The sequence below is a fragment of the Neolamprologus multifasciatus genome, chromosome 22 (assembly GCF_963576455.1).
Source record: "Neolamprologus multifasciatus chromosome 22, fNeoMul1.2, whole genome shotgun sequence".
NCBI classification, from domain to species: Eukaryota; Metazoa; Chordata; class Actinopteri; order Cichliformes; family Cichlidae; genus Neolamprologus; species Neolamprologus multifasciatus.
This window is the reverse complement of record NC_140459.1, coordinates 34576951-34598597: the sequence shown is the minus strand read 5'-3', so window position 1 is coordinate 34598597 and position 21647 is coordinate 34576951. Positions and strand designations below refer to the sequence as shown.

Genomic DNA, 21647 nt, shown 5'->3' with positions numbered 1-21647 from the left:
AACGACAGTATTCAGGAAGAAAAACAAACATTGCAGATATTTTATCATAACTCTGGTTTTACGTGGCCGATCAACACAATTTAAAAACTGGTATAAAGTCCACACTTTCTCCGTCAGTTGTTCCGTCTGTCCTGCTCACATCTCCAATGGTTGTACACGTTGTCATTAACGTGGCTTCACTCCACATCAGCCGCTTTGCTAAAACACCGGTGTCGGCTAGTGATGTGTTAGTCGCGAATGAAACGGCTCTTAGAGCCGTATCTTTGACGTGAACGACGCGAGAGAAAGAAAGAAAAAAGAGGTTTTTCTTTCTTTCTCTCACCCTCTCTCTCTCACTTTTTCCGGTTCACTCCGCACGCGAGCCTTGTGCTTTACGCTGAGCAGAGGGGGGAGGGGCGGTAGTTACACTCAGTAGCACAGGAACAGAGCGGGAGGGAGAGAGAGAGAGAGAGAGCCAGGGACAACAACGTCACATTAGAAAGGTATAGTAATCATCCACAACTCTTTTCAGTTGCAGATGATAAACGATTCAAAAAGTTTATTAATGCAGGTCCATATGACAGAGAATATGCATCTTCTTTTTGTTTTCATAGTTTAATTTATATTTAATTGTGTTGTGGTTTGCAGTGTTTTGTGTTGTTTCACTTTCAATTTTTTTAAAAGGGAAAAGCTGAAAATGTAAATAGTTAAAAGTTGAAATGAGAACAGTTGGTTTTTGTATTATATGATTTATTTATTACATTTTATGTGGAGTGAATAAATAAAAGTATATTTACGGTGACCCCTAAAGACAAAGCATGTACAAACTCTGAAACACGCAACAACTCAAAACACGTACAAAAGACAACAGAAGTGCTCCAGGATGCTGGGCGCAGTGTTGAGCTTTTGTTACCTAGTGGCTACACAAGCCAGCAAGTACCAACGACCGGATTTGGTGTGTGGTAGTAACAGGTAAATGAACTTTTTTTTTTTAATTATTTGAATATATATGAGTGCTTGTGTATAAATACACAAACAATACATTTATGCTTTCAGTTGTGTAATTTAAGTGATCTAGGTAGCTCTGTTTTGAAGTTCAGTTCATGCTAGAAATGTGTTTTGGAGTTTGTACGTGTTTTGTCTTTAGGGGCCACCACATATATTTATATAAAAACACAAATAAAACCACTTTTGTGCATAGTTTTATATTATTGTTGTTAATAAATTAATTAAAGCAACAAAACAACCTGAAGAGCCGGTTCGGAGTCGAAGGACCCGGCTCTTTTTAGTGAGCCGAGCCGAAAGAGCCGGTTCTCTAAAAAGAGCCGGAAATCCCATCACTTCTGTCGCACATAAGGACGCTGTCATAGCCTGTCAGCCACGTTGATTAGCTGCGTATATACGAATGTGAATCGCATCATTGGCTGGACTTTGGGATAAGGTGGCATCGTTCTAATCCCATAATTGTTAAAGTTTTAATTTTAATTTCAATTCAAGTTAGATTTTCTGTGTGCAGAGACCGTGCCAGCAGTGCACAATTGTGCACACGCGCAGCTTAGAGGGAACATTGCTCCTGAGTCTACCCTGGGGTGCAGATGGACATTTTTAAATTCATGTATTGAGTGGCCTTGGAAATTGGTACTTTCCAAAAAATAAATTTTGCAGGGATTCAGCCCACAGATAATTGCATTAAATTCTAATTTTGCTGATACATTTGGTTCGAGTAGTTGCAAACTCAAGTCAGGTTGTAGAGTATAGACTGCACTGCATCTACCTGTCATTAGTACCACATTTAGTCACAATGTCAAAATCACAGGTGAAGTGAGTAATCTTGATTATCTTGTCACAATGTTATGTTGTATATTGCTGAAGACCAAGCACATCACCCAAGCATACTCAGTGACGGTGGTCACTTGAACCTGTAAGGAAATACCACTCACCACAAAGAAACATCCCAGGGTTTGGGCCTAGCATCTGCATCACAATCTGATCATGCAATTGATTTGATCTATTCATTATTCCAGTGAATAATCAGATAAAAATACTTGTAATAAATAATAAATATTCAAAACAAACCCTTTGTATTTACATGCCATATTTGATTTTATCTTTTTAAAGAAAACATTTTCTTAAATTAAAAAACAAAACAACGGATAAATAATTAATTCATTGTCCATCTTAAAATCCTTCAGGTCAGTGGCTCAGAGTATGTGACCTGGCAGGACGTGGACGTGCAGGCCTTGATGGCCTAAATGGGCCAGACTGGCGTCGACCCCAGGCTGCTCGGGTGGAGCACGTCTTAACGGCGTGCAGCCCTCCAACTTGAGCGGAGCAGGTCCTGGCGGTGTGCAGGTCCGTGGCACATGAGCTCGGGTGAAGTGGGACCCACCACCTTGGTTGCTGGAGCAGGTGGCAGTGTGGAGGCCGCAGGAGACTGGACAGGTTCAGCTGAACCCCAGCCTGGTGAAGCAGGATGCTGGCTCTCCTGAGCCTCCAGCTGCCACAGGAAGAAAACACGGCTGTGAGTGATTTGAAGAGACAGAGAGAGCCCCTGGAACACGGAGGCACTAAAAACAAGAAACACCAGGACGGCACAGAGACATTAACAAATGGTGGCTTCCCTTAGCCAAATTAGTATAAGGCACAGTTCATCCTGTATTTAGTGCCCAGAACACCTCTGTTCTTTGCACAGCTGCATTTCTGTGGAGGGTTTATAAACAGCACTCTAGCCTTCCACATCCCAGGACCAATCGGGGCGATCGGAGCACATTCTTGACTTCCAGGCAGATATTGCTTTGGCCTCTCGAGATCTGTGTTCGTCTGCTAGTCGATTCATTACACCGCTACCATATTCCCACGCTGTCCATCTCAATACTGTCATCGTTACTCTAGTCCAATCATCTTCCTGCCTTCTTCTTTGAGTCACAGCCTCCGTTCTGCATGGTTTAAATCTGTGCTCTCTCTTATTCTCCTTTGAGATTCACATGTGTGTTTAGAGAGCGGTACTAAGAGTCCATGATGAATACAAACAGGAACATTTTCCTGGGCTTTTGTCCATTGACTGTCTGTGATTCTCGTACCAAGCTCACACTGCCAGGCCTCTCTCAGATAGTCAAGTGTGATCGTTCCATCCAGTTGTGACAATGCATTGTGAACTTTTGTTATTAGTCCTTTCTTGAGTGGATCAAACTGAAATAAGTTATCTAAGGCAGAGTGTGGGAGCTGATCTGGAAAAGATGGAAAATGCCTCCTTACAAAGCTTCTGATCTGTAAGTATTTGAAAAAGTCATTACTGTGCAAGTCCAATTTTTCTTGCAGTTGCCCGAATGTGGGAAAACCCTTGTTGATGAATAAATCCTTTATTGAGTGCAGCCCTGTGTGGTTCCATTGGAGAAATGAGATGTTTGAAAGTGATGGTGTGAATGTTGCGTTATTCATGAGTGGAGTTAGTATGGAGGCTTCCTTCCACCCGTAATGTTTCCTTATCTGTGTCCAGATTTTAATTGTATGAGAGACTACAGGATTTTTAAAGTTGTGTTCAGGGACAGGGAGAGCTGAATAGATCATAGCCTCTAATGAGGAGGGGTAACAGCTTTCATTCTCCATCGTTGTCCAGTCGGCCCCCTTAGTGCACAACCAAAACGACATGGAACGAACATTACATGACCAATAATACAGACAGAAGCATGGTAACCCCATCCCTCCCTGACATGTCAGTCTCTGCAGGTAGCCTTTCTTGATTCTTGGGTTCTTTCTGTTCCATATGAAACAGGATATTAAGGAGTCTAATTTATTAAAAAAGGCTTTATTAATCACATTATGGAAACACTGAAATAAAAATAAGAATTTGGGGAGAATATTCATTCTAACAATGTTTATCCTCCCTGCTAGTGGAATCGGTAGATTGATCCATTTGTCTGTTATTTTTGGTTTCATCATATAATTTAGAAAGATTATGTTCGAATAAACCATAATAATCCTGAGTGATATTTAATCCAAGATATTGGAACTGATTAGAAACCCGAAATGGTAAGGTATTGAAACTACTTGGGTTACCTATTGCTTTAGAGTTGACTGGGAACAGCACACTTTTAGATAAATTCAATTTGTATCCTGACACTTCTCCAAAATTCTGCAAAATTTCCATGATGACTGGGACTGATTTTGCAGGGTTAGAAATATACAGTAGTAAATCATCTGCATAAAGCGAGACTTTATGTTCTGCTTTTCCCCTTCTGATCCCCGCGTATTCGTCTGTTGAGCGCAGTAGAAGAGCTAAAGGTTCAATAGCTAATGCAAAAAGCAGAGGTGAGAGAGGACAGCCTTGTCTTGTTGAGCGATTCAGATCGAAATAGTCGGAGTGGACATTGTTTGTTTGTACGACACTTTTGGTTGGATGTAGTTTAACCAGATAAATAAATTTAGGGCCAAATCCGAACCTCGACCCTGTCGAAGGCCTTCTCCGCTTTCAAAGAAAGCAAAATTTCAGGACTAGGATTATGCTTGTCTTGCGTATAGATAATGTTTAAAAGTCTTCTAACATTAAAAACAGCTGCCTGTCTTTAATAAATCCTGTTTGGTCCTGAGATATAATTGTTAGCAGAACCATTTCCATGCGTGTTGCCAAAATCTTTGCAAGTATCTTATTATCTACATTAATTAAGCTGATCGGTCTATATGAAGCCGGGTCTAAAGGATCTTTTTCTTTTCTATAGATCAAAGAAATGCTTGCCTGATATAGAGTCGGCGGTAGGGCTTTTTTGTCCAGCCCCTCATTATATACTTCTAGTAACAGGGGTGAGATATGGTCTTTAAAGGCCTTGTAAAATTCTGAAGTATAACCGTCTGGACCCGGAGCCTTGGAGTTCTGTAAATTATCTATTGCTTGCTGTATCTCTTGTATAGTTATGGGTTTTTCGAGTTGTTCTACTTTGTCTGGGTTGATCACAGGTACACTAAACTTGTTAAAGAACATCTCAAATAGTGCGGGGTTCTTTTTTGATTTGATATAAGTCTGCATAGAAACTTTTGAATATGCTATTTAACTCCTTTGGGTCCCTCGTTATTTGTTCCGTATTGGTGCGAATTTCTGTGATCAATCTTGTTTCTTCTTGTCTCTTGATTTGTTGTGCTAGAACTTTACCCATCCTTTCCCCCTGTTCATAATATTTATATTTTGCCCTGGTTAGAAGCTTGACTGTTATACATCGATTCTAAATCAGCTTGCAGGGACAGTTTCTTCTTGTGCCGCGCCGTGTGTTGTCTGTCTACTTCCTGTATCTTGTCTTTTATACAACTTTCTTCTTCTCTTTGTTGTTTATTCATTAAACTCTTCAACGGAATTAACTGCCCCCGAATGTACGCTTTTAGCACTTCCCACAAGGTAGACTTGGTGATATCTGGAGTGTTATTAATTGACAGGTAAAAATCAATTTGGTTCTTACTGTCTTCTATCACCTGTTTATTTGATTATAAACTATTATCAAATCTCCATATCTTTGTTGTGTGATTGTACCACATTAGGATTCTGAGCTCTCCACGGGTCAATTATTCCATAATTTCCCATAAATTCCTGGATGGCCGGATCTGTGAATGAGTGCTTGGCGTTGTTCACCGTTATAGTCAGCTTCGCGGGGTAGTACAGACTTCCGCAGTTTCCCTTTCACGGGGTTGAATGATGCTCGACGTTTGCTGACCTTGGGATTCATGTCAGGGAAGATGTGTACTGTCAGGGTTCCTGGGTCGGTGACCCAGTGTTTTCAGTTTTGCCACATCAATGTTTTCACTTCCTGTTTTTTTCCCGTGTCAGCTTGTCTCTCGTGTCATTAGTCAGATTATGTTCAGCTCTGTACTCACCTGTTTCCAATCAATGTCGTCATTCAACCATTGTATTTAAGTTCCTCGGTTTCACCAGTTCTTTGTCGTGTCATTGATGTTAAGTTGTCGTTTCCGCCTTTGTTCAGTCAGCGAGCCATTCAGTCTTTCAGTCAGTCCTTCAGTCATTCAGTCAGTCGTCCAGCCAGCCAGCCATTTCCTTCCTCTGTTCTGTTTGTTCACTCCATCGATAATAAAACACCAACCTTCACCTACCTACCTATGAGTCCAGCGTTTGGGTCCTCCTTCCTCGCCTCCACTCAGCAACCCCTGACAGAATGACATGACCCGTGCCACGAAGACACGTTTTCGGCCCAGCGGACTCAGATCTGTTCGAGCGGCAGGAGGCAGCGCTCTCCATTTGGGCGGGGATGCTTAAGGAGAAACAGCGGCTCTTCGCGGAGCGAGAGCACATCTTCGAGGGAACTCGCCTGGCTCTGGGCGGACCTCGGAAACACCGTGTTCTCCCACCTGCTGCCTCACCTGTACCGGAGCATTTGCCGCGAAGAGTGGGTGTTTCACGCCGCACTTTGGCCGCTCCCTCTCTCATCGCTCCGCTCCTCGCTCACATGCCACTTGCCTCATTCACCGGACCTTCAACCTCGCCATGGCACAGCAGCTCCGCCTCCAACAGAGGCTCCCGTGCCAGAGGCTCGGCTGTGTACCCCGCCCGCTTCCTCTTCCCGGAGAAAGCAGCGCACACGCCGCCATAAAATGGACTATTTCCAGCAATACCCGGCGGTGAGTTCCAATGACTGTTTTCCACCCTCATTTGATTCTCCACTTAAAACCAATAATAAACCCATCTCTGATTCATGGGATGTTTCCCTCCTGGAGGATTCTGTGGACTGGGAAGATTTGTTCTGCTCTGCTCCCCCAAAGACTGTAAATAGTGGTGGCAGAAGGACCAGAACAATCCCAGATACCCCTGCCAGTATCATACACCCAGTCACTATTTCCACACCCATTACTCAGCCATTTCCCATCAGCACGGCGGCCCAGATTCAGCCTTCCCCTTCAGCCGTTTCACCTCCTCAGATTCTAGGGCCCAGTCTACACCCAAACCAGTGCCAGCTCCCAGGAGGAGGGCAGCTGCGACCCAGTCTACCTCCACACCCGCTTCTGTTTCTCGGGCGGGGGTGACTGGTGTCCAGCCACCTCCTGTGCCTGTCCCAGCGCCCAGGCTGAGGGCAGCCTCAACCCAGCCTGACCTCCCTAGAGGCTTGGAAGAGCTAACCAGTCCACCTGCTACTTCACCACTTCCTCCACCTCCTGACCCAGCCTTTCACACCCTCGCACTGTCCCTAGTTAGATTAGCTGACCTGTCCCCTGCTCAGGCACCAGCTTTACTAGCCCAGGCTGTAGCTCTATCTCCTTCGCTAGCTCAGTCTGTAGCTCAGCCATTAGCCACACCAACCTCAGCTCCGTCGTCAGCCTCTCCTACCAATGTTCATCCCTTAGCATCTCCACTTCAGTCAGTTCCCTCACCTGCTGTTCAGCCTCCTCTCCAGTCAGTTCCCTCACCTGCTGTTCAGCCTCCACTCCAGTCCCCTGTAGTTCAGTCTCCTCCTGCCCTCCAGTCCCCTGTAGTTCAGTCTCCTCCTGCCCTCCAGTCCCCTGTAGTTCAGTCTCCTCTTGCCCTCCAGACCCCTGTAGTTCAGTCTCCTCCTGCCCTCCAGTCCCCTGTAGTTCAGTCTCCTCTTGCCCTCCAGACCCCTGTAGTTCAGTCTCCTCCTGCCCTCCAGTCCCCTGTAGTTCAGTCTCCTCCTGCCCTCCAGTCCCCTGTAGTTCAGTCTCCTCTTGCCCTCCAGACCCCTGTAGTTCAGTCTCCTCCTGCCCTCCAGTCCCCTGTAGTTCAGTCTCCTCCTGCCCTCCAGTCCCCTGTAGTTCAGTCTCCTCCTGCCCTCCAGTCCCCTGTAGTTCAGTCTCCTCCTGTCCTCCAGTCTCCTGTCCAGTCAGTCCAGTCGCCTCCTGCCTCCCGGTCGCCCGTCCTCCAGTCTGTCCAGTCTGTAGTCCAGTCAGTTCAGTCACTCATCCAACACCCTGTTCAGTTCCCGGACCTGCAGCCACAGCACCCAGAGCCAGCTGTGAGCCCTCCTGCTCCTGCTGGCCCGGCCGCTCTCCAGCCAGGGGCTTCCGCGCCCGCTGGCCCTAAAGCTGTGGCTCCGTCACCCCCGGCTCCTGTGCCATCGCCTGGTCCAGTCTCAGACTCAGCCTCAGCTTCTGCTTCGCCTGGTCCAGCCTCAGACTCAGCCTCAGCTTCTGCTTCGCCTGGGCCACCCTCAGCCTCAGCGTCAGCCTCTGCTTCGCCTGGTTCTGCGGCTGCCGCACCGTCACCCCAGCCACGTTCTGGACGTCATCGCCGGCGTGGCTGCCCACCGGACCTGCTCAGCGGCGGCCGCCGCCTTTCTCGCGGCCACCCTCCGGACCTGCTCAGCGGCCGCCGCCGCCGCCTTCCTCGCGGCCGCCCTCCAGACCTGCTCAGCGGCCGCCGCCGCAGTCTTCCTCGCGGCCGCCTACCAGAACTGTCTCGTCTCGGCCACGGGCCACGTGGCCGCCCACCTGAACTGTCTCTGTGTGGACTCCGTCCCTCCATCCTGGGCCCCCTCCGCCTGCCCTGTTCTGGTCATTTTCTCTTTTGGCCGTCGGGTGCCGGCCTTTGAAGGGAGGGGGGTACTGTCAGGGTTCCTGGGTCGGTGACCCAGTGTTTTCAGTTTTGCCACATCAATGTTTTCACTTCCTGTTTTTTTCCCGTGTCAGCTTGTCTCTCGTGTCATTAGTCAGATTATTTTCAGCTCTGTACTCACCTGTTTCCAATCATTGTCGTCATTCAACCTGTGTATTTAAGTTCCTTGGTTTCACCAGTTCTTTGTCGTGTCATTGATGTTATGTTGTCGTTTCCGCCTTTGTTCAGTCAGCGAGCCATTCAGTCTTTCAGTCAGTCCTTCAGTCATTCAGTCAGTCGTCCAGCCAGCCAGCCATTTCCTTCCTCTGTTCTGTTTGTTCACTCCATCAATAATAAAACACCAACCTTCACCTACCTACCTGTGAGTCCAGCGTTTGGGTCCTCCTTCCTCGCCTCCACTCAGCAACCCCTGACATGTACAGGTATTTCTTTGTAGAAGAGGCGGCCTTTTTCCCTGGACAATCGCAGAATCGTCTCTCTGTCAGTGTAGTAGTGCAGGTGTGACGCCCACAAGTGTATGGTCACAATTGTAAATTTTTTGTGAATTGTTTTGATGTAAAAGACCTGATTTTATGGTGGTATTGCACTTTTCATTTAGAGTTAGGGACAATGTAATTGCGTGGCATTGCCACAAGGGGGAGATAGTGGTGAGTGCGATAGGCCGTTGCAACGCTTCTCTGCCTCAGACGAAGAAGAGTTTGCAGACCGAACGCAACTGATGTCTCCTGTCTCTGCTTTTCTGTTAAAAAACAGTTTAAAAACAGACCCCATCGAAGGCCTGTAACATAATTTTGGTGGCCCGTACGGGGATCAACATGCTACGAGGGCGACTGCTGATCCTTTAATCAACGAACCCGAGACAGCCATCACAGGGCAGGCGTGTTGGAACAGCAGACGTGCAACTGAGGCAGCAGCGGGACCTGTGTCGAGGAGGGGAACCCCTGCTGGAGAGGTGACAGGCTGCGTGTTTGAGCTGACTGCACTGTGAGGAGTTGCTAGCCAAAGAACACACAATGGAGGACAGTGAACGAAAAGAACTGGCTTGGCAGATCAGAAAGAGTCTTTATGCACTGACAGCAGAGGAACTCTTCCAGATTGCTACAAACATCACACCAGTACCTGATGTGGACCCCGCAAGTGTAAGACGTGGTGATGAGGAAAGTTGTTTTGATTATGTTTGTGCTTATCTGCGCTGTAAGACATTGCTTGACTTAGAGGATCAGGGGTTTTCACACCTACTGTTGTTGAAAAATGCTATTATTCATCTCATTGATAGTCGTACCGCTGAAGTATCTCACCCTGTAGTCTCAGAGGAAAATGTTGTTACTCTCAAAACACTTAAGCACCCTGAACAGAGTGATGTACTTACCTCAGCTATATTGCCTCATGAGTCTGTTAATCCACAAGTAACAGAGTGTCACGGGGCCGAGTGGCCTGTACTGAACAGGACTCAGGTGCAGAAACCCAGAGCAGAGACAGCAGATAATGTGACAATTTATTAGGCGTAAGTGCAAAAAACGTAGCAAAGACAAAAAACAATAAGACGTGGAGTTTGACGAGGCGTGGCCTGGGAAACGTGGCTAGCGCGAGGGAATGAGGCCTGAGATGCAGAGTGGAGCTGAGCAGGGAACAGTCACACTGAAGAGAGAAGATAGTGGAGTTAGGGAGGTAGTGGAAGCAGCTCTGAAGTGGCAAGTTGTAAGGATAGCAATTCTTACTTGCAGTAGGGGACATGGAGTGTTGAGAGGGGGGTGAGAGAATCCAGGGGGGGCTGAGTGGCGTGAAAGGCTGACCTGAGATCCGGGGCTTCAGATGGAGTGTGATGGCAGGAGGGCAGGCAGGTGAGGCACAGAGAGATTTTCAAAATGATTGCTTGGTATCCTGAGTCTGGAGGTGGAGCGTGAGCCAAGGTGAATACAACAACTGCATCAACGATCCTCTGAACCGTATAGGCCGGATGACCATCGATGAGCTGGGCGGGAGGAGGGGGGTCGGAAGGTGGGCACAGCACACTGGACAGCACTGGTCTGACTTGGGAAACATGAAAAACTGGGTCAATCCGTAGACTGGGAGGAAGCTCGAGTTTCACAGCAGAGGGCGAGATGACCGAGTGGATGACATACGGCCCAATAAACCGAGGAGCCAGCTTGCGGGAGGAAACCTTGAGGGGAACATCTTTAGCTGTCAGCCACACCTTCTGCCCTGGAGTGTACTGAGGAGCTGGTGATGGTAGACGATCCGCATAGCGGCAGTGGCGGGCAGCAGCTTTCTTCAGTGCCTCCTGAGTCCGAGTCCAGACGCGGCGGCAGCGCTGGAGATGGTGCTGGACGGAAGGCACAGACAAATCAGCCTCTTCCTCAGGGAATAGAGGAGGCTGATAGCCTAGGGATACTTCAAATGGGGAGAGACCAGTGGATGCAGAAACATGTGAATTGTGCGCATACTCCACCCATGGGAGATGTGCTGACCAAGTAGCTGGGTTATGGGAAACCATGCAGCGGAGCATGGACTCTAGTTCTTGGTTGAGCCTCTCAGTCTGTCCATTGGTTTGAGGGTGGTAACCAGAACTGAGGTTGGCTTGTGCACCTAGGGCAGAGCAGAAAGATTTCCAAACCTGGGATGTAAATTGAGGTCCCCTGTCAGAAGTGACCTCAGCAGTTTGAAGACATGGTCAACAATCAGTCTTGCAGTTTCCGTGGCAGTGGGTAGTTTTTCCAGGGCAATGAAGTGAGCTGCTTTAGAAAACCTGTCGATCACAGAGAGTATTACTGTTTTACCTGCTGACCTAGGCAGTCCAGTGACAAAGTCCAGGGAAATGTGGGACCAAGGACGAGAAGGTACGGCTAGAGGTTGTAGAAGACCGGAGGGTCGCTGATTTCGGGTCTTGTTCCTGGCACACACGTCACAAGCAGAGACGTATTCCCGCACATCACGTGCACACACGAGTTGCCCACCAGAAGTGACGACGTAGTAGTGCGATGGTGCAGCCGATTCCAGGATGGCAGGAAACCGGGAGGTATGAGCCCACTTCATTACAGCCGAACGGGTTGCTGCGGGAACGGAGCGGCGGCCTGGAGGACCTGTCCCAGGGTCTGGTTCATCCTGTAATGCTCGCTGGATGGATTCCTCTATGTCCCAGGATAAAAACGCTACGTGGCAGGAGGTAGGAAGCACAGGAGCTGGTTCGGTGGGTTCAGCGTCTGGGTCGTAAAGACGAGACAGGGCATCGGCCTTGATGTTCTTGGAACCTGGACGGAAAGAGATGGCAAACTTGAAGCGATCAAAGAACAGAGACCAACGGGCCTGGCGGGCGTTTAGACGCTTAGCCGTTTTGAGGTATGTAAGGTTTTTATGATCTGTGAAGACGGTGAATGGGTGTTCAGCTCCTTACAATAGGTGACGCCACTCTTCCAGGGCTAACTTAATAGCCAGCAACTCTCTGTCTCCTACATCATAGTTGCGTTCAGCTGACGAGAGTCGACGCGAAAAAAAGGCGGATGGGTGTATCTTGGCCTTGGGACCTGAATGCTGTGAGAGGACCGCTCCGACACCAACGTCGGACGCGTCTACCTCCAGAACGAATGGCTTGAAGTGGTCTGGGTGACACAATACTGGAGCTGAGGTAAATAGTCGTTTGAGTCTACTGAATGCTGCCTCAGCTTCAGGTGTCCAGATGAACTGTCTTTTGGTGGATGTCAGTGTAGTGAGAGGAGTGGCTACCTGGCTGTAGTTGTGAATAAACCTCCGGTAGAAATTGGCAAAGCCGAGGAAACATTGTAAGTGCTTGCGTGATGTGGGCGTGGGCCACTCCAGAATCGTGCAGATCTTGGCTGGATCAGTCTTCACCTGCCCTCCTGCGAGTATATAGCCAAGAAAAGTGACGGATTGTGCATGAAACCCACATTTCTCGGCTTTGACGTAAAGTTGGTTTTCCAGGAGGCGTTGGAGGACTGCTCGGACGTGGACATGGTGTTCCTGAGGGGTCTTGGAGAAAATGAGTATGTCATCAAGATAAACAAAGAGAAACTGGTTCAGGAAATCATGGAGCACGTCGTTGACCAGGTTCTGAAAGACAGCGGGGGCATTGGTTAACCCAAACGGCATGACCAAATACTCAAAATGACCTAGGGGCGTAATGAAAGCTGTTTTCCATTCACCCCCCTCCCTAATGCGGACAAGGTGGTAGGCATTGCGGAGATCCAGTTTGGTGAATATGGTGGCTCCATGGAGGGGTTCAAAGGCTGAGCTTATAAGGGGTGAAGGATATTTGTTTTTAATAGTGATTTCATTTAACCCTCTGTAGTCAATGCATGGACAGAGTGATTTATCCTTCTTTTCCACAAAAAAGAAGCCGGCGCCTACTGGAGAGGAGGATGGACGGATGATACCTGCAGCTAGTGACTCATGGATGTACTTTTCCATGGACTCTCTTTCTGGTCTGGAGATGTTGAATAGCCGGCTAGAAGTAAGCGGAGCACCAGGTAGAAGGTCGATAGTGCAGTCATAAGGTCTGTGAGGTGGCAAAGATGATGCTTTGTCCTTACTGAAAACTGCCTGGAAGTCATGGTACTCAGGTGGGACGAGTGTGAGGTCAACCGGATCTGCGTCTGAGGTGTTAGTGTCAGGGGTACCTGGCGGTAGGGCAGACGTGAGGCAGTGGGCTAGACAAAAAAGGCTCCAACTGGCGATTTTACTCCCAGAACAGTCTATGTGAGGGTTGTGTCTTTGTAGCCAGGGGTAGCCTAGGATGAGTGGTGGTGGTACAAAGTAATGGCTTCACGGTGGTTTCCAGAGGTGACGAGGGTTACGGGGCCAGCCTGATGGGTTATCTGAGAAAATATCTGATATTTTAATGCGGTAACAGGGATGGGAGGATCGAGAGTCTTGAGTGGCAACTGAAGGCGTCTAGCGAGAGCTACATCTATTAAATTTTGCTCTGCTCCAGAATCAACGAGAGCATGGAGAGGGTGAGAAACCTGATTTAGACATAGGGAGAGTGGTAGAATTAACCGGGGTTTGGAACTGAAAGAGGATCCGCCCACCTGTATCCCCGAAATTACCGGCGGGCGGAGCCTTTTGGCCGAACCGAACATTGTGCTAACCTATGCTCCACTGAGCCGCAGTAAAAACATGCACCCGACCGAAGCCGTCGCTCTCGCTCCTCTAGTGTGAGACGAGAGCGGCCGATTTGCATAGGCTCCGGAGCGGCGTCCATTTCTACGGAAACGGGAGCGGATGTGGACACAGGACGTGATGGCGGAGGAAGTGAAAACCTACGAGGCGCGGATTTACGATGTTTATGATTCCTTTCGGCTTCCCTTTCCCTCAGATGATTATCTATCCTAAGGGAAAGGGAGACCAGGTCTTCAAAAGACTTGGGCTCATCGCGGGAAGCGAGCTGGTCTTTGAGCTCATCGTTTAAGGCACGACGGAACACTCCCCTTAGGGCATGATCGGACCAATTGGCCTCAGCGGCTGCGGTACGGAAGTCAATAATGAACTCTGCAACGCTCCGGCTCCCCTGCTGTAACCCAAGCAACCTTTCATCAGAACTCTCCTCCGATTCTGGATGAGTAAAGGTCTTTTTAAACTCGCACAGAAAATCATCATACAAGCAGGTTGGGAGCGGATGAGCCGACAGGTAAGCCTCAGCCCATAACAATGCCTTGCCCTGAAGCTTAGCCACCAGATATGCTACCCGAGCTGAATCGCTAGCAAAAGAACGGGGAGAATGCGTGAATGCGAGAGAACATTTAGTAGAAAGGCAGTACAGCGACCCTGCTCCCCGGAGTACGGATCCGGTTCTGGGAATGCAGCATCGCGGAAAACGGAGCCTGAAGGGGTTGGAGCTGGGGAAGACTGGGGAGGTTCTGCCACAGGTGCAGGAGACACAGAGGACGGGCAGGCAGGTGAGGCACAGAGAGATTTTCAAAATGATTGCTTGGCATCCTGAGTCTGGAGGTGGAGCGTGAGCCAAGGTGAATACAGCAACTGCAGCACAAGAGAGTCTGGTTAACAAGATAAATCACAGCAAGAACTTGAAGTATAAGGCCTGTTACCAACATGTGTTGATGACGAACTGGCAGTGAATGAACATCAACGTGTGGCTTAAATCCCTCTGGCTTGATTGCCTGCAATAGGCTCCAGGTGTGCAGGAGCTGGAGGAGTTGGCCCTGCCCAGGGGCGGATCCCAGGTAGGTTCAGCCTTATGGAAATTCCAGCCACCCACTGCAGACCATGACATAGAGTATGAAATGCTAAAGGCTAACTACGAGGCACTTGGTAAAAAGTTAGCAGATTTACAAGTGACATCCGCAACACAAGACACACCCACCCATCCACAGTCACCCCAGCCTCGAGCTGAGAGCGTGACAAACAGCCGCTCCACCACAGACATGTGACAATCTAAGCCTGATCACATGGTTTCCCTAAGAGACCTGCTATTTTTGCAACGCAGAGAGTTTAAAGTACATGGGGGTCAGGTTGGGGACATTGCATCTGACATTAGCTACCATGGACTGTGTAAGCAGATTGAGGAGGGGCTCAAGGTGAAGCACACAGAGGGAGAGATCATTCAAGGTGTGCTCTGTATTATCAAGCCTGGACAGTTTAAGGACATGTTGATCAGTAAAGATGACTTGACCCTCATTGAACTCAAAAGCTTACTACGTTCACACCTGAGTGAGAAGAGTGGGAGTGAGTTATTTCAGGAATTGTTGAGCACTAAGCAACATGACCATGAAACTCCACAACAGTTCCTCTACAGGATGATTGGACTGAAGCAGAAAGTCATGTTTGCATCCAGGCAGGACAACATGGACGTTGTGTATGAGACACGTACGATCCAAAATGTGTTTCTACGCACCATTCATCAAGGTCTTCTACCAAAATATAGTGACATTCGTAATGAACTCAAGCCACTACTATCAGACTATAGTGTGCCAGATGAAGCCTTGATAAGGCAAGTGAACAAAGTGTCAAGTGAAGAGAGTGAGCGACAGCGAAGACTGGGATATTCCACTCGACAAAAGGTAACACACGCTCATACTGCTCAACTTGAAGCTGCTAAAGACACTGAAATGACTGACTGTAAATCTAAGAGTAAGAATAAAGTCATAGAAGAGCTGGCTGCAAAGGTGGAAACCCTGACCAAAGTGGTGGAGTCTCTCACAGCCAGTCAGGCTCGTGAACCTACTTGTCAGTGTGCACACCCAAAGCAGAAGCCCAGACAAACTGCAAAACAGTTTGTTCAAACGAAGCCAACACAGAAGCTCTAGTTGGCCTCCTGCTGATATACACACTCCCAGAACCAGTGGACAGCCAGACCCAAAATCACCAGGTATGTGCTCAGAAGAGTTTGCTCATGTCAGAAGTAGTTGGGCGACCCTTCCAACGAAAAATGCAGACACAGGGGCAAGTGAGAGAGTGGCAGAGCTTGTTGGAAAAAAATGGAAAATCAAGTGCTTTGCAGTGGACTGTTTATTGGACACGGGTGCACAAGTGAGTCTCATTGATCGCCAGTGGGCAAAAACCTACCTCTCTGACCACAAACTCCGGCCACTGACAGAACTTATTGGAGATAAGGCTCTTAGTGTGCTTGGTGTTAATGGCCAGCCATTACCCTACGACGGCTGGGTGGGCGTGATGGTGAGTCTCCCAGAGAATAGTGACCCAAACTTGACTGTACAAGTCCCCTTTTTAGTAAGCAGTGTGCCCATGGACTGCCCCCTGATTGGTTTCAATGTAATTGAACAGCTGATACTGGGGCCAAATGCTAGTACAAACCTCATACCCACCATTGTGAGCCTCCTGCGCAGCGCAATGAACCTCCAGGATGACACAGCGACGGCACTGGTCAACTTCATCCAGACCAAGCTTACCAGTGATAACGGGGTCAGCCAGAGTGTCCTAAAAGTGGGCCTGCACGATGTAGTAATCCCAGCTGGTCAAGTTAAGTATGTTAAGTGTAAAGTCTCTTCTACAGTTGTCTGTACATACACTAAAATCAATTTTAAATGAAACAACTCAGATGTGTTTGAAGTGCAGACTTTCAGCTTTAATTCAGGGGGTTGAACAAAGAAACTGCAGAAAAATGTGAGGAACTAAAGCATGTTTAACACAATCCCTTCATTTCAGGGGAAATGTAGAGGAAAAATTAGAAAAATTAAATAACTTCATTAAATTAATTAAATAATAAGATTGTCAGCTGATAACCAGCTTCATGCGACCGCTTATCCTGGTCCCAGTGTTAGGGTCAGTGAATCCAGTTAACAGAAAGATATCCTGGATATACTTGACTGACTTTTTAGACTCAAGATTAATAATCATAACAAAAATTATAGTCTAACATCCAGAAATCTGCACGATGTGTTTCATTATGTCTAACAAGCCTTGTACAGTTAAAGCTAACAGTTACTACATGACTGAAACACCAACATTATCTCTTTTATTAAAACATGCATATTAGGGCTGGGTATCGTCACTCATTTCTAGAATCGATTCGATCCACGATTCCATTCAATTTGATTCAATTTGAATCGGGGAAATTTTGCCTCAGACAGTCAGAAATATTATCATTCAGATCATGCATCAGTACATTTCTATATTTTTATATCTATAAAAAGAAATCTGACACTTGCGAGACTTTATCAAAGGTGTGAGCATCACAGCCTTTGTGTCAAAGTAGCTGAAGATAAAACAGAAAAACATGAAGGTTTTCCTGGCCTGGGATTTTATACAAATATTCTGCAGTACATCAAAAACGAAAGAAAACCATTAATGAACATATGAACATGACCTGATGCTGCTGACGTGAAGCAGAGCAAAGTTACAGAGGTTTTATTAGAGACACAGCTGAACATTTTGCAATTTTGCATCATTTTAAAAAGTTTAAATTTGTTCAGTATTGAACGGCAGAAATGAGGCTTTGTTTTCGGAAGTAAGTAAAAGAAAAAAAAACAGCGGCCGACAGGCTGTAAGAACGGTAGACTTGTGCATAACAAGCAAGCGAATAATGCAGAAAATAGATTTTTAGACGGGAAACTGTTCTTGAAGTACAGAGAGAGAGAGAGAGAGAGAGAGCTGTGCATGAAGTGTGATTTTATCCTGGTGGCAGCAAAACAATCAGAGTGAAGTCATGACGATGTTTATGTGAAGCGTAGTTTGGATCTTCTTTTGCTGCTGGTTCGGTCAATATTGTTTGGAGAGAGATAAACTAACACAGGGGCGATTCTAGGATCAGAGCTTTGGGGGTGCTGAGCACCCAGAGAGCTGCCCAGCCAGGCAAGATAAACTTTACTTGTCACAATAAGACTTCTTCCCTGTCTCTGTCAGTCCCTGCAACCCTAAATGCCTCCAGTTGTCCCGAGTTCTCTCTGAAGGTCTCCTTGGTGCATTTAAACCCCTCTTCCTCCCTGTCCTCATCGTCTGTTGTCTTTGTCTCCATTATCAGTCATCATAATTTTACCCTCTCTGTGCAAGTCTGCAAATTTCTTTATTAAATCATAAGTTTCTTAAATTCATCAAGTCTCTGCCTGGGTCCTCGTCACAAAACATGGCATCACTATTTTGTACATTTTAACACAATTTAATCCCACATTTGTGAAAGAAAAGCAAAACACTTTTTTGAAAAGTTTGTAACAAAACCATCAAATCTGATCAAGGTTATTAAAATGCTGCCAAAGAAGAATGGATTGGAATAAAAAAAAAAAATCCATATCCAAACCTTAATTACTGGGGGAGAATAATGAATGATGCTCATATTAAGTAAAAAGTAAACTGAGTGCATTTTTTGAACAGAGATTCACTTTTAATGTGTATGTATAATATAACACAGATATATATAATATAAAATAAAAAGTCACTCCAAAAATAGAACAGTCTTTGAAATGTACAAATGTACAAAATATTAATTAAAAAAAAAATGGAGGCAACTTTGCCTATGGTGCAATGTATGAAAAGATCTTTACTGCAGATACTACTATGGCCCTGCAGAGTTTTTCTTTATTTCAACCTATGTCACCTCACCTTGAGGTTGGCAAATCTGTCAATCACTTTTTGGTGGTCAACTCTCTCAAGCATCTGTTTTTCAACTGACATCACAGCCAGGTGCTGGAGTCTGCTTTGACCCATGGTCCTTCTCAGCCAGGTATGGAGCTGACTCAAGACACTAAAAGACCTTTCACAGCTACAGCTGCTAACTGGGTTTGTTAGGGCAACCTGAATAACAGTTTTCAGTTTGGGGAAGATCTGATTATCCAGAAGATTGTACACTGTTAACATATCTGGAATGGCACCAGCCTCACTCTTGAGCTTCAAAAAGTTTTTGGCAACCATGACTTCCTCTGACTGAAGTTCAATATGGTAATGCAGTGCCAGGGCTGACAAATGAGGCTCAGACAAGAAGTGGTTTGAGGTTGGACTACACGCCTGAATCCCATTAAGCAATTCCTGACTAATACCAGAAAAACGCTTCTCAAGTTCAGAGATCATTCTGTCCAGACAAGGAAACAACAATTTCCTTTTAAGCTCTTCTGACACAGAAGAGCCACAGACTTCACTGCCTGCCCCACAGGTTGACTCAACAACAAATTCATCCATTCTCTTTTCTTTCTGCCTCTGTCCAGAAGACTGCTCCAAAACGGCTATCTGGTTTGCCTCACACATAGCCTTTGTTCTTGCATGAAGATCTATAGCAGTGGCATCACTGCGCTTCTGCTTCAGTGTCTCAACCACCGCATCTTTGTATGTCTGTGCCTGGGCAATGTCTACGGTCTCCTTCTGTAGGTATCTGTGTAAACATTCAGTTACAGACAGTAGATCCTTTAAAACAATCAGCAAATACACTGAGGAGAATTTACTGAGTTTTGCCTTCAATCCCACTGCAATAGGTGTGTTGATAGAGGAGAGGCACTCAATGATGGCAGGGAAATTGTTAAGCACAGCCGTTACTGAACGAACCTGGCATGCCCAGCGTGTGTTTGACAACTGCGCAAGTTCACTTTGCTCCAATCCTAATTTCTTCTGAGTGTCCATGAACTTATGATGGTTTACAAGAGAAGCACTAAAGAAGGAATGGAGACTTTCAAGCATGTTAAAGAACTCTATGGTTTCGGTAACAGCTCTGCATGTGTGACATAGGATGAGATTTAACTCATGCGCATAGCAATGAACATATATGGCCTCAGGGTGCTTCTTTTGAAAATGGGCTTGGACACCTCCAACTGTTCCGCTCATGACAGCTGCTCCATCATAGGTCTGTGCCACACATTTCAACCGCTCAATTCCCTTCTCTTGCAGCTGATTCTCAATAGCAGTATTTATCGATGCAGCATCAAACTTTGGCATTTCTGTCAGGGCTAGGAACCTCTCTTTAACTACACCTTCCACACACACATACCTCACACAGAGTGCCAACTGTTCCGTCCTTCCATCTCTAGCCTCATCAGCCACAATGGCATACATCTGTGATTCCTTCATCTCACGAACAATAGCTGCAGTTACTTCTTGTGAACAACATTCAATCATCTCATTCTGACTACTACAAGAGATGTATGTGGTGTTTGATGGGGGGGTGTATCTCTGCAAGAATGGATCAAACTTTTCCAAAAGTTTTATGCACTCACGGAAATTCCCTTTATTGTCACTCTCTTCTGTTTCGTCATGACCTCGAAATGATATTCCTTGCTTCCCCAAAAAGCAGGTCACTGCCACAACACGTTCCAGGTACTCCCTTCTTTCACTTACTTCAGTGGCACTTGCTGCCTCTATCTGTTCAACAATATTGCCTTGTGACAGACTTGCTTTGTAGCTGTTCCAACAAACTACACTGTCCTTGTGTGACTGGGTGGCTTCATGTTTTTGAAACTTCCTCAGTGCTTTTTGCCAGTTACTGACTCCATCATTCACTAATGTGTCATACCTAAGACTTTTGCCAAAGACTCGACAAGCGAAGCAGAAAGCAGCATTTTTTTGGGAAGAATATTCCAACCATTTAAAGCTTTTGAACCAGTGTTCTTGGAAGGATCTTTTTTGTGTTCAAAATTGAGTGAGAGGGTACTGGTACAGTTTCAACTGTTTAGGACCAGTAGTCTTATCCCCTAAATCAAGAGCCATATCTTGAACTCCTTTGGATTGCTGACTGGAATGCTGCTCTCTGCCTCTCCTCATCTCGTTCCCTGTTTGGTTCTGTCTGCCTCTCCTCATCTCGTTCCCTGGTCTTCTCTCTGAGTCTCTCCCTGTTCTTCTCCTCCTTGTGTAATGAAATTAACCAAACAGTAAATCATATAGACAATTAGGAAAATGTAATGAAGGTGTCCTGTTCAGAATGAAGTCTAATGATATAAGGTCATGATTCTCAAACTGCCAGTGGTACATAAACTCCCCATTGTGGTACTTGGAGGAAAGTCATAAATGATTTTTGAAAATAAAAATACTTCAAACATGTACAATTTGATCAAATAAAAGTACAAAATTCATATTTCAAATATCCTAAGCATTGTCTTCCCTTTTCTTCTTGTTTCAGTGTCAGCCTGCTACATTTTCATGTTCTTAGGCTGCTCATTCTGACTTAATGCGCTTACTTTTTAATGTGACTTTTCATTTTAGTAACAGATTGGAATTTTGTCATGTAAGATTTATTAGTTTCATGCTTTCATAGTGGTACTTTGGAGAGCTTGACATTTTCTCAGAAAGTACACACTGTAAAAGGTTTGAGAAACATAAGTGTTAAGTGATATGTGTATGTATGCTTTTGGAAAACATTCAAAGCTGCAGTACAAAATCTTTGAAACAAGCTTAAAACATTTTTAGAATATAAACAGAGCATCTGCTTCTCTCTACAGCTCCTTACTCCACGCAGTACGGGTGGTGCACGTACTGCGGCAGTCATACAGACAACTAGATGGTTGAAAAGTTGGCCTACCTATTATTGGCTGAGGTTTTAGTAGAGTTGTGGCTGAACCACATAAAAATATATCATTAATTTTAATCTCCCAAATCAATGATAATGTTATGTTGGAATGTTGTTAAAGAGGGTCAAAATGTTTCAACCCAGTTTGTATTGCAGATCCTGTATAGCAGCTTTAATATAGAGAGAACACAACTTACA

General features: G+C 46.1%; 2 protein-coding genes across 2 annotated transcripts in view; both read right to left on the bottom strand.

Annotated features, from left to right (window-relative positions):
* The window catches only part of LOC146493891 (protein NLRC3-like), a 73964-nt gene that overhangs the window by 35527 nt on the left and 16790 nt on the right, over positions 1-21647 (bottom strand). The gene's annotated exons all lie outside the window — the stretch shown is intronic.
* On the bottom strand, positions 17755-20166 carry LOC146493893 (zinc finger MYM-type protein 1-like). The gene has a single exon (XM_085149708.1). The coding sequence runs from the start codon at positions 20063-20065 to the stop codon at positions 18557-18559; it is 1509 nt and encodes a 502-aa protein (XP_085005834.1). The 5' UTR covers positions 20066-20166; the 3' UTR covers positions 17755-18556.